Source organism: Vespula pensylvanica, chromosome 1, assembly GCF_014466175.1.
Source record: "Vespula pensylvanica isolate Volc-1 chromosome 1, ASM1446617v1, whole genome shotgun sequence".
In the NCBI taxonomy this organism is placed as follows: Eukaryota; Metazoa; Arthropoda; class Insecta; order Hymenoptera; family Vespidae; genus Vespula; species Vespula pensylvanica.
In genome coordinates this window covers 19,326,340-19,339,447 of record NC_057685.1, presented here as the reverse complement: position 1 = coordinate 19,339,447, position 13,108 = coordinate 19,326,340, and the positions used below count along the sequence as shown (strand labels likewise).

The 13,108-nt window shown below is 38.9% G+C and overlaps 1 protein-coding gene across 1 annotated transcript in view; it reads right to left on the bottom strand.

The window, feature by feature from the left end:
• Nucleotides 1-9,682: 9,682 nt before the first annotated feature.
• Nucleotides 9,683-13,108, bottom strand: part of LOC122627313 (RNA-binding protein MEX3D) — a 37,687-nt gene continuing 34,261 nt past the window's right edge. Inside the window, exon 2 of the mRNA XM_043808387.1 lies at nucleotides 9,683-12,628. Coding sequence (XP_043664322.1) covers nucleotides 11,625-12,628 — 1,004 coding nt within the window. The 3' untranslated portion in view covers nucleotides 9,683-11,624. The remainder of the gene's footprint in view (nucleotides 12,629-13,108) is intronic.

The following is a 13,108-nucleotide window of genomic DNA, read 5'->3' as shown; positions in this document are numbered from 1 at the left end:
AAATCTCGATTCTTGATTTTTATCGGTACTCGTCGAGATTAATACCATCGTAGTCGGCTTTGAGTCAATGGTTAGACGCTAAGAGATTGGTAGGTGTACGAATGACGTATGATATTTAAGAAAGGTGTGAATGTGTGGCAATCGCAGTTTGACTTTCCATTTTAATCATGGAAGATAAATGATACACGCGAAGGCGAGCCGGCGTTGATGCGATGAAACGATGATCCTTGCGGATTTGATTCCGCAAACTATGAATAGCGTGGAAAAATGAATACCGCGAGAACACACTTACAGAGCGAGAAGGAGAGCGTGCGAGTGCTAAGAGAAAGAATGAAAGATAACCAGCGTCGATGTGTATAAGGAAGAAAAAAGAGAGAAAAAGAGAGAGAGAGAGAGAGAGAGAGAGAGAGAGAGAGAGAGAGAGAAAGAGGATTGCACGAAACTGAAAGCAATAAACGTGAGTACCTTTAGGAACGGCCAGATATAATCGAAAGAAAATGAAGAAAAACTAAGAATCAATTTATAAAAATCACGTAACATTTTATTAAATTTCTTGTTATCCAGTAATAGATGCATGTATTGTGTACGTGTTGTTTTCTTGACTCTTAAGTTTTGTCACTTTTTAATAAAATATTTGGTACCATTTTTTTTTTTTTTTTTTTTTTTTTTTGTAGGATTTCTTAACATTAGACCACAATCTGTCTGTACTATTTTGTTTTGTTTTTTTATCCTTTTTTTGCCGCTCTGAGAAACGCGAATTGGCCATTCGCAGTCGGATTTCGATATACAAAAGGAGGGTGGCATCTTGCCGTTAGTTATTTATAAAAAACTTAAGGGTCGTACGGTACAAAAATAAATGTTTCGGAAGTAGGACAATGGTGGACGGCGGCGTTCTCATTGATTCTCGTGAAAATCCACGCCGCTCGTCTCGAACTCGCGGAAAGACATATAAAATATAAAAAACGGTGCTCTGCGTAATATAATATATATGTATATATATATATGTATATATATATTAATATAAAAAATAATTCGACAAAAATATATTACGGGATAAAATATGATTTTTTAATAAGTAGTTGGATAGAGTGTGTGCATGTGTAGCGTATATACGCGTGTTTGTATATGTATTTCTGCTTCTTACCGAAAACAATAAATCATTATCTTTAGACATTCGCAAATGACAATAATGATAATCGGTATGCACTATGCCATTTATACTATCGGTATATCGGCTATAATAAAAGTAATCATATGTTATAAAATCGTAATCATAAAAATAAAATAGTGATAATAATAATAATAATAATAATAATAATAATAATAATAATAATGATAATAATAATAATAATAGACAATAATGAACATAATAGTAATAATCACAAACATGATTATATCAAAATAGGATCGTCGGGTTGCAATAGTCGCGCATGTTTGATTCTTGTTTCCTCCCTTCGTCTTTGCTCATTCCGAGATATGCGATGTTATTCCAATTTACTTACTCGCTTAACTTTGTCGTACTAAATAAATCAAACATAGCTTTTAAACAACCGGACACAGAACACAGGGAAGAAAACATAAGTACACGTCATGTGAAAATCATATTATATATTAAAATATTCATAATAATAATAATTAATAAGTCATAATATATTATCGCATATCCGCAAAATTACATAAAAAAATATAGAAAATAATAAGCTTGTAGCTCTATTCTCACTATCCCGCTCTCTCTATAGCTTTCGTTCTCCTTTCGTACTGTCTTTCTCTTCATCTTTTCTTTATATTTACGAACCTTATTTTCTTTATCATTTTGCCGAAAATAGCTCTGCTATGAATCTTTCTTTCTCCTTCTTGCTCTCCTTTCGTTTCACTCTCACGCTAGTGATTATCATATCGTTTTATAGCTACACGTATATCGATACACTAATTATCATTACCGTTATTTATCATGAATATGTCATACGTATATATATATATATATACACACACATACGTACACGCACACACATATATATATATATATATATATTTACGACATACATCGTGCCATCAGGGTAAAATGGGTGCTAGTGAATAAGTGTTCGCGCGTGTTTTCCGCACGTGCGATGAGTGTGTGTATGTTTCTGTGTAAGTGTTCCGCGAGCGAGGGGGGAGTCTTTCCTCTATATCAAGTAGTAATATCATTCGTGGACGCGACGTGGTCGCGCGAAGGATTAATCTCGCTCTTTTCGAATGGTAGATATCTCTTGCGAATTAATATCGATTTGCGAAGAAATTGCGCGTCAACGACGAGGCGGTATAATGAGAGAGAATATTATGACAAAAGATAAAAAAAAAAGGAAAAAAAAAAAAAAAAGAAATATGCAAAAGTATCAGAAGAATCGTCCGATCGTCTCTCAGTTCCGCACAAAGCTGCAACGTGATTATTGCTAAGTGAAAGATCGACATTATCAATGATTGCGTAGAGAATTGCAGCCTCGTTAGTTGCACGAACGAGACGATCCGTCGTTGGCTGCCTCGTCGTTCTTCTCGAGAATGAAGGAGAGCCACGATTAAAATCTCATTAGCAACGCAACGCGACAATGTTTCAAGAAATACTATAGAGACAGTAAACGAAACCGATTGAATAGGAGAAGAGTACGGAGAGTGCACGTGTGTTTTTTCCTTTTCCTCTTTTCTTATTTTTTTTTTTTTTTGTTTCTTTTTTCTTCTGTCTTGAATAACGCGTCTTGTGCTACCCTAGATTTTGAGAGAGATCTTCGCCGCATTGCCGACTCGCGGGTCGACACGCGTTTTAAAAGCGTTTACTTTATATTTCAGGAAAAAAAAAGAAAACAAAAATGATCTGTCGATAAATATTAAAAAATTAATAATGATCTAATAATAATATTAAAATTAATAATAATAATAGTAATATAATAGAGAATAATATTAATCTTAATAATGATAAATACACAATGAGGTTTATAACATATTGGACATAAAATATCTTGGCTACATATATTAGAGTTCTCTCGTTATAGTGTTGTCATTTTTTCTTTCTCTCTCCCTTTGATTGATCTTCGCTCGTTGCATCACGAGTGATTTTGAAAGAACGCTCTATGCACAACATTCAATATATATAATATAATTAATATAATAATAATATAATTAAAAAAATGCATAATAATAATAATAATATTAATAATTCTCATAATGATGCGATAACTACGATAATGCGGTATATGCTTTTATACGTATGTTAGCAACCAAGTTAATCGAGGAAAATCTTAAGAGATTTCAAATCAAAGATTTTCCTGTTGCTCACATTCGACTCCTTTTTCTTCGATTCCCTTGAAATATCTTTACGTCACCTGACATCCTAAGAAACACGGACCCCTAATCACCCAATCTCTTCATGTCTTTTCGATTTCACCGTAGTAATGTCGTAATGCGCGAGATCAATGTTCTGTTTTACTTCTTTACACCTACAACACACATCCTGCATCTATTTTTACGACAATACGTGCGCACGTATTATTTTTTTCCACGTCATTCTCGGAAAAAGAGATCTCGGATGCTCATGATTTTCGGTGTTTATGCTACAATAATATTCGTATGATGATAATAATAATAATAATAATCATAATGATAATCATAATTATAATAATATAATCATTATATATATATATATAATATATATTTATTTATATATATCTATATCGAAATACTGATTCTCAAGTCTCGAAGCGGTTGCCATTCTCGGATCGTGCCTGATAAAGCAGACGATATTCATTTTTTACTCTTCACGATGACGAAGGAACGAAAAAGGAAGAATGTTCTTCGAGAGAATACTCGAATAGGGCTGACGGCGACCCTTCGTACCTCGTCTATCTTCGTCGCGTATTCCTCCTCGATGGCGAGAGGACGGACGAAATAAAAAAGGCCGCTTTCGAGTCGAAGCACGTGGAAAGAGCCCTTTTTCTCCTTTTCCTATTCTTCTTCTTTTTATTTTCTTTTCTGAGATCGAGATTGTGGGCTGAGAGAGTGACCGTCGTAATCGCCTCGATCGAAACGAATCGATCGCCTTTTCACCTCCTTCTTCTCATCGATCTTTCGATGTTTTCACTTTTCGATCGGCGATTACGACGTATTCCATTATCAAGAAAAATTCAAGTTAATTGAGTAGAGGTAAGTGAATTCACATGGTAAGGCGTTCGAACGTCGCCTTCGAACCAAGTATGAGCATAATGTGTAGATATATGTATGCGTGTCCAAGTATATGTATCTCACGTAACGCGAAGATCGAACGTAATTACCGCTTGGTACACCCTCAAACGCATGGCCCTTATATCTTTATTCGCAAAGTACGAACATATTCTACGTGTTATTATATACTTTTATATTATATGTGTGTATATATATATACTTTTTTTTTTGTAATATACATGTATATAATAATATATTAGATATTCGAACTTTCTCACTCATATCCGATCACTACTCATTTTATAGCTTGCAGAATGGAAACGTGTGGAAGTTGGCTTGGTAAATGAGAAAACAACGAAAATTGGCAATGAAAAAACAAAGTTAATAAAAAAAAAGAAAAGAAATAAAGAAAAGTAAAACGAACACGAACAAAAAATGAAGAGAAAAAGCGTATACACGTTGAAAGCACTAGAAATCGAAATCGAACGCGAGCCGTTTTTCCAATTAGCTGCTTGGATTTTAACCCGGTCCGTTTTCGCACAGCTTCCCCTCGGATCTTCGCATGCCATCTTGAGAAGAAGAAGAAGAAGAAGAAGGGAAGAGAAAATGCGCCAAAGAGATAAGCTACGAGCCGTTTATCGAGGGAAAAAGACCGTGTGCTCCGGTACCGAAAAATACGATCTATGATGCACGATCGAAACGCTACATTAAATACAATATATCTATATGTATATACGGTTCAATAATAATAATAATCATGACAATAATAAGTAATCATAATAATTTTAATAATAATAATAAAAATCGGATATACCTATTCAATAGAATATAATCATATAGTAAATAGAGTTAAATTAAGCAACAACGGTCATTTTTGTCTCTTTGTGTATGTGTGTGTGTGTGTGTGTGTGTGTATGTGTATGTGTATTTATTTATTTATATATGCATTTATATATATATACATACATATACACATATATATATACGTATATATATACACATATATATATACATATACATATATGTGTATATATATATATATAACTATATCCGTGCCGTACTTGTGTGTGTATGTATGTATATATATATATATATTTATATATATGTATATATAAGTTTCAATAGCTCTATAATTAAATTATTACTAACTCTATATGCATTTTCTGTTTCTTTTTTTTAAGTTTCTCTTATTACTTTGCCATCTATTTAAATCCCTATTAATCTCCCTTACGTGTAGTTATTATTATCTGAGATATGTATCGTCGTGTGGGTGTGTGCCTCACATTCTTTAATCTCGCATAGTTTCTCTTCTTTTTTCTTTATTCCTTTCCTTCTTTACACTTATTTTCATTTTCCTTCTGTCTCTCTCTCTCTCTCTCTCTCTCTCTCTCTCTCTCTCTCTCTCTCTCTTTCTCGTCTCTCACTGCGTCGATCACTGCCCTCTCATTATGAAATTCGAAGGATGGCGGGGCCAAGAGTGGGTGTTACAGGCAGTTCACATAAATGTCAACGCTACGTTCGACTTTTTCGCCCGATAAATCGATCCTTCTCTCTTGCTTCGCGAAGATCTTCCTCTTTTTTTCATCGATAAAATTCAGCGTCTTCTCGATCATTCCTGTAGACTACATATTGATCTGTCTTTTAGTTTCTCCATCCTGTAATACGGTGCATGTGTAAGTGCGTGTGGTTTTGCGTCAATAGTATTTTCGTCCTGTGATTCTTCTCTTTTTTCTCTTCCTCTCTTTTTTTTTTCGTGTGTTACTTTCGTTTTCATTTCTCTTAATGACTTGCTTCACGCTTTATTAGTTTTTTTTTTTTAACTTTTGCTTTACGAAAATGGCAGTTATCGGTCACAGCCAATGGGCTATTAATAATCATTAAACTTTACGTCTTTTTTATTTTTACATTTATAGTTATTATATTCATTTAGCCTTAGTCACGAGGTCTCCCATTTAACGTGCTTCCTTCGTTCTTTTTTCTCTGTGTTTTTTTGTCTTTTTTTCTTTTTTTCTTTTTTTATTATTTTAAATTAAATAACGTCTCGCGTAGACCTGGCCCTCTTTCGCGATCGTACGCGCATTCCTACGTCGGTATCCTGCGTTCGCGAAATGGCCCCTCGCGGTTTGGCAAGGACAATGGCTGCGCGGGAAAAACGCACTGCGGAGAAAAATCGGAATTTCCGAATGTTCCGCAAACTTCGGCTCGAACTTGACTTCACATTAACAACGACGAGAAATAGGCTTTTGATTTACGTATGGCACAATAGTTCGTACGAATGTTCTCCCGCTCTTCGCTTTGTCCCTATCGACAAAGGACGATTTCGCGAGCCGAGGACGAAGTTCGAACGCTCTTCCTCCTTCCCTCTTCTCATTCTAATTTCGAGAATTTCTCTCCTTCGTCGAACATCTCTTTCCATAGATGGGACCGTAACGCGACAGGGTCCGGAGAAAGAGAGACTATCTTTGCAAGGAAACGACTACGAACTACGAAAACGACAAGAACGGTGTCTACGCGATGCCAGAACCTCGGCCAAAGTGAAGGCTGCTTGATTATAATGCGCGTAGTATCGTTTATGTGTTTCTTTAATTCAGCAGAGTCGTCCCAAAGTCTAGCGGAGGTTCTCGACAATCCTTTTGTGCTATTGTAACGGCAATAATATTAATAGTAATATTAGTAGCAATGATAATAATGATAATGATGATTATAATAATAATACAAGAAAACGCAATAAGATAATGAAATAAAAATAATGATAATAATAGTAGTGATAATAATAATAATAATAGTAATAATAATACGGGAAACGTAAGACAATAAAATAATAATAATCATCATGGTGTTAGTAGTAATAGCGATAATAACTAAATAGTGATAAGAATAACTGTTAGTCGAAAACTACACCGTTCGTCATTCGTGTTTTGCCGCAATCCTATTGAATTTTAATAGATTTTATTCGGCAGTGTCCCTCGAACGCGAAAAGATTTGTTAGCGACGAAAAAAGATGAAATTTCGGAAACGTAGGAAAAAATCGAATGAAACGTTCGAGAGAACTTGCGTTGGTACAAATATTCTCTCGGCACTTTTGTCGACCGAGTGAACGCAAACGAGTCGTTGCCCAATTTGTAGTTTAACGGCTCTTTGTATTGCGTCAATGTGCTATTGTTCTTCTATTTCCTCTTTCTTCTCGTCTCTTCCTTTATCTCTCTCTCTCTCTCTCTCTCTCTCTCTCTCTCTCTCTCTCTCTCTCTCTCCCCCCTCGGACACCCTTCGTGAAGCGCGTCGACGTTTTGAATTTCCCGCCACGCTCCGAGTTCTGGCAACCGTCCTAATAAACCGCCTCTACGCTCTCCCTTCGGCAGGTCTGGTATTTTCTTCCTCTACCCTTTCTCCTGTCTCACGGTAATTAATACCGCGTTTCACTTTCGTTTTTGAAGACGCTTCTTCGTTAAATAATAAGATGTAATAGTAAATTCTTCGCTCATTTTATATGTTATATCGACTACTAATCACTCCATACATATTCGCCTAAATGTAATATATACGAACGCTCGTCTACGCGTATATGTGAATATCTGTATCTGTATGTGACCGAATGTGTTGTGTGGTGTTTTTGTATTATATATTACATATATGTATTTCGAGAGCACACGATATAATATATACACGAACGCGTGCGCGATCTTAATGCCCGCGTATCATACGAAAAAGCTCGTCTTCCACCTCGATATCTCCATTAAAACGCGGATTACCTTCCCTTCGAAACGAAGAACCACCGTATTTCAACTTCTGAATCAGACTTTTTCAAAGCGAGCTCTTCGCGTTGCGTTACGACAGATTATCTGTCACACGAGATCCATCTGCGAGCGTGCGCACGCGCGCGCGTGCGCTCACCGACAGCGAGATCCGCGCGATTCGGAACGTAGTTATACTAAAGAGAATACTTATAAATATATCTTTTTTATATGTATATGTATGTATATATATATATATCATATAATATAATATAATATAATATAATAATATAATATATATGTGTACGCGTCGTCACAGAACCTTTCTTTACGCATTTATTCTTCTGTTTTCTTCATTTTTTTTCTTTTTTAATCTCCTTTATACTTAACATAGAAAAAATATAGAATTTGCTTTGCCACGAACTTAAATATAATAAAACTTTTTCTCTTTCTCTCTTATGTGAGCGTCGTTTATAATATATAAATATAAGTTTTTGTGTTTGTATGTATACATGTGTGTAAGCTTCGTTCGGAGTCTCAAGGTTGTCTAATATAACGTTCTCATCTATCTATGAGTGTCTCCTTCGGGTTGTCTGTGCGCGTGTACGTGTGTTGTTCGCGTGTATTCGTGTACGAATAAAGGAGAAATTTCTTGTCCTTTTTTTTTTTCTTCACGAGTGTATACGTCAGCTAGATAAGTTACGAGAACGCGTTCGAAGGAAGAATTAAGAAAGAAGAGAACGATATAAGTGAACGATGCTACGCGTTATAATATATGAGTCGCGAATATAATACGAAAAGAAAACGCACGGCGGACAAATGAACGAAGATGATTTATGCGAAAATGAAAAAAGAAAAAAGAAAAAGAATATAAAGAAAGATACTTCGAAGCAAAAAGAAAAAATAGAAGGAAAACTAGGCAGGAGCGTGTTCGGCTCGAGCGATTAGAAAATATATCTTCGTTTTTTATCCGCCATCGGTTGATGATAAACATATCTGCTTATGTGTGCCCGTATTTCTGTGTTTATATACATACATAGTTTTATATGTATATATTTATATAATATACGTTATTTGCAACATAATATTTATTTTTATATATATACATATATATATATATATATATATATATATATAAATCTCGGCTTGTATTTCGGAGCTGCGACCGAAGCGTATCACTATTTTTGTTCGACGCGAAAATGAACAAATGGCAACATTCGACGACGAGCGGCTCTCGTCGACGGAAAATGAAAAAAGATAACGACGTTGAAGCTTCGTTTCTTTTTCCTTTCGCAGGGCTAATCGTACGCGGAACTTATTAAAAGAGGTTAATCGTCAAATATATGAATCATTTATCTTTTCCGCGAAACGAATTCGAACTGACTGCATCGAACATCCTTTTTCGATCTTTTCCGTGCAAAGTCGTAGAAAGAAAGAAGCAAGTTGCGAAAAATAGAACGCAAAGACGCGTGTTTACTCTCGAAATCAAAAGAACGAATTCGGGTTTAGGGCGAAAGAGGCCCTCGTCTTTTTTCTAACCGGATTGCGTCCTGTTTGGAGAGAGACACACACAGAGAGAGAGAGAGAGAGAGAGAGAGAGAGAGAGAGAGAGAGAGAGACAAAGGACCAGGGAGATATATATATATCGATAGATAGATAGATGGATAGATAAGTAGATAGATAAGTGAATAGATAGAGAAAAAGAGAAAGAGACAGAGAGAGAGAGAGAGAGAGAGAGAGAGAAAAGAGCGCAATATAGTGACACATATTATATATGTATATATCTATGTAAGTTTATATATGCATATAGCTTCCGTATATACGTCTATATAATATAATGCACTGTAATATAATAATATAATAATTATGCCTCTTGAAAAAAAGCTACGTATGCGCAAGTCTACGCTTAAAACGTGTGATTCATTTTTCAAAAATTCTTTCTCTTATTTGAAAAGCTCAATCACTATCACGAATACCAAACTTTTTTTCTCGCTTGAAGGTCGATGCCTACGATACCTCTCGACGCTTCATTTTCTCCATTCATCATCTTTCTCTCAAACTTATTCTTATTATTATTATTATTCTTATTATTATCATTATTACTAGAAATATTATAATTACTATTATTGTTATTATTATTAATATTACTACGTTATTATATTGTTATTCGTTAAATGAACGCTCGTAACAACTCGATCAAACCACCCGTCGTCCCGTCGTCAAAACGCGCGAAAAATACAAAATCTACATCTCAATAAAATATCGTCGCGTTCGCCGAGGCCGACGAGCACGCGCAAGCGCGCGTCGTCGAACTCGTCGGATCACCATATATATATATATATATCCATATATTTATATATACTTTTAATATATTAATATTATTACTATTATTATTAGTGTATCAGTGTTATTATTATTATTATTATTATTATTATTATTTTTTATTATTATTATTATTATTGTTATAATTATTTCAATTGCTATGTCGCTTATATAAATGTAAGATAATACTCTTAGTAGCGAGGGATGTCGGGTGGAACAAGCGCGTTTTACGAGTCGTCGTACGAGCTATGTTGCGCTTTGAGAGACACGTAAGCATCGTTCTCCGTTCGTAGAATATATTTCTCTTGTTCTCTCTCTCTTTCTTTCTCTCTCCCTCTCTCTCCTCTCTGCCTCATTCTTTCTCTCTCTGTCTCTCTCTCTGTCTCCCTCTCTCCCTCACTCTCGCGTCGTCCTTCGCTTCGCACTCAAGTTTAATAATTATTTTCATTGGCTACGTAGCATTTCGCGCGAAACCTCGAAATCACGATCAAGTGCCCTCGACGACGAAACGAGAGATCGGACATCACAAGATTCCTGCCGTTAACGTTGTCTTTCTTTTCTTTTTTAAATTATCGTCGCCGAAGGCACGTTGCCGATTTTGAAAAATGCCGCTGCTGGAAGAAGTATTCTGTCGAACGTGATCGCGTTTAAAGTGGCACAGATGAGTATCGTTGCCCCGTATTGAAAAGGATGTACGCTATTAAAGGTTTTTCACGCGTACTTCGATTCGAGAAACTCGCTCGGAAAAGATTTATTTTATTTAACCAACTGGAATGACTGATCGTTGAAAATGAAAGAAAATTTCGTCGAAAGGTGGAACAGATTCGAGCGATTTTCGTTCAAACGCTCGAATAACAAGGGTGGAAGCCGAGACGAGATCGTCAAGAATAAATAAGACTCTTCGAAGGAGAGAGAGTGTCGCTCTCCGCCGAAAGTTTTCCGATAGTTGACGAAGTAGCGGAGACAAGGTTCCTCGAAGGAGGTCATACTCGTAGGGCCGAGTCGAAGCTCTTCGCCTTCGAAAAGCTACGCATTGAGACTGGAAGAGAAGGACGCGACGACGACGAGAGTCTCTACTAGTATTTATTTGTTCTCTCTCTTTCTTTCTCTCTCTCTCTCTCTCTCTCTCGCTCTCGCTCTCGCTCTCTCTGGTTTTCTCTCGTACTAGCTCTCTACTCTCTGCGTGATAAAACTTAAAAGCTGACTTCGTTGTATCCGATCGGGCACTGGGAACGAGACGACGTATCAGAAAAGTCGAAACGTTCCTGGCGCGTTAAAGAGATTATTGGCAGCAGTGGAATTGAGAGATTGTGCGCGTCCGTCGTGCTTGTTAGCGTGCGGGAGCTGTGCTCGGGTGCGCTCGGGTGCGCACACGGCCGTTTATGAGAAGATGCGAAGCGCCTGTAGAACGGGCCTGGAGCAGACGGGGCACATCGGAGTGGAGCTCTCGCAGACCCTGTTGCCGCAGTCGAGACAAAATAGATTGTGTCCGCAGGGCACGAGGGCGGCGGTGACCTCTTTGTCGCCGCATACGACGCACTCGCGACGGCCACCGGCGCTACCGCCTCCTAGAAGGGAATCCGTCGGCGACGCTGGACTCGCCGATGCCGGAGGCGAGGGCCTCGAGGGTAGCGCGACGCCGGGAAATGACCAGATCGAGGAGGCCGAAGCCGCCTGAGACTCGAAAGAGGGCGACTCGCCGAGGCCCTCGTCTCTCTCGAGGCCGGCTCCCCATATCGCTACGAGATCGTGCAGTCCCGGTGCTCCGGAGCTGCTGGAGGAGCTGCTGCAACTGCCGCTGGAGGAGAAGCCGCCGCTGGAGTCGTTCGAATTCGAATTGGAGTCGTTGCAGGGTGTCGTTCCCGGTGGCACGAGGCAGCCGAGGATCGAGCCGAGACCGCCGCGGCAGAGAGCACCCAAGAGATCCTCCTCGGCGAGACCGGTGCCCGTCCTCAGGGCGATGTGTCCCTCGATCTCGCGTCTCGCGGCTTCCACGCTTTCCGGCAGGCCCGTCACCTCGAAGACCGGTTCCTTGTCGCGACTCGGCGTCACGATGTACGTGTGCGTCTGATGTTGAATCCTCTTGATCGTCGCTCCCTTCGGTCCTACCACCAGACCTACTACTCTGTACGGTACTCGTACCTGGATCGTCACGTGTCCCGGCACCGAGGCCGGTGGACCGGGCGGTGCACCCAGCAGCGCGCCCAACGTGCTCTTCCTCGACGCTCGGATCTGCGAAAAGTGCTCCGCCGCGGAGAGGATCTCGCGCTTGGCGCGCGCCACGTCCTCCTTTCGTCCGGTCACCACGAACACCGGCTCCTCGCCGCGTACAGGCGTTTTTATGTAAGTGTTCGTTTTCGCCCGTAGAGCCTTGATCTTGCAGCCTGCAATCAGAAGAAGAATCGTGTGAGCGTTAGAGGATACCCTTGCGTTTTCAGGGGAGAGCCAGAAAATGAGCCGGCCCGGGGAATAATGGCCGGCTCGTCGACGAGCCACGTCGACGCAACGAGAAAAAGGAGAAACAGGAGGAGAATAAGAAGAAGCAGAAGACGAAGGAGGAGTTCTCGACCCGTTCGGCTCTCTTTCTCTCTCGGACTCTGGCCTTGAGCCGGCGCAATGCTAGCAATGCAGGTGAACCACTCTTCTCTCTCACCTTTCCCCTGTGCTCCCCCTTTTTCTCTCTCCTTCTCGCACGCACGCACGCACGCACACGCGCGCACACTCTTTCATTCAGTTCACTCTCTCCTTCTGTACGCCGACCGGAGAGAGACCGAAAAGGCGTCACCTTTTATCGCGTACCGAGCTCTCTCTCTCTCTCTCTCTCTCTCTCTCTCTCTCTCTCGAAAATCCAAAAAGTAATATTC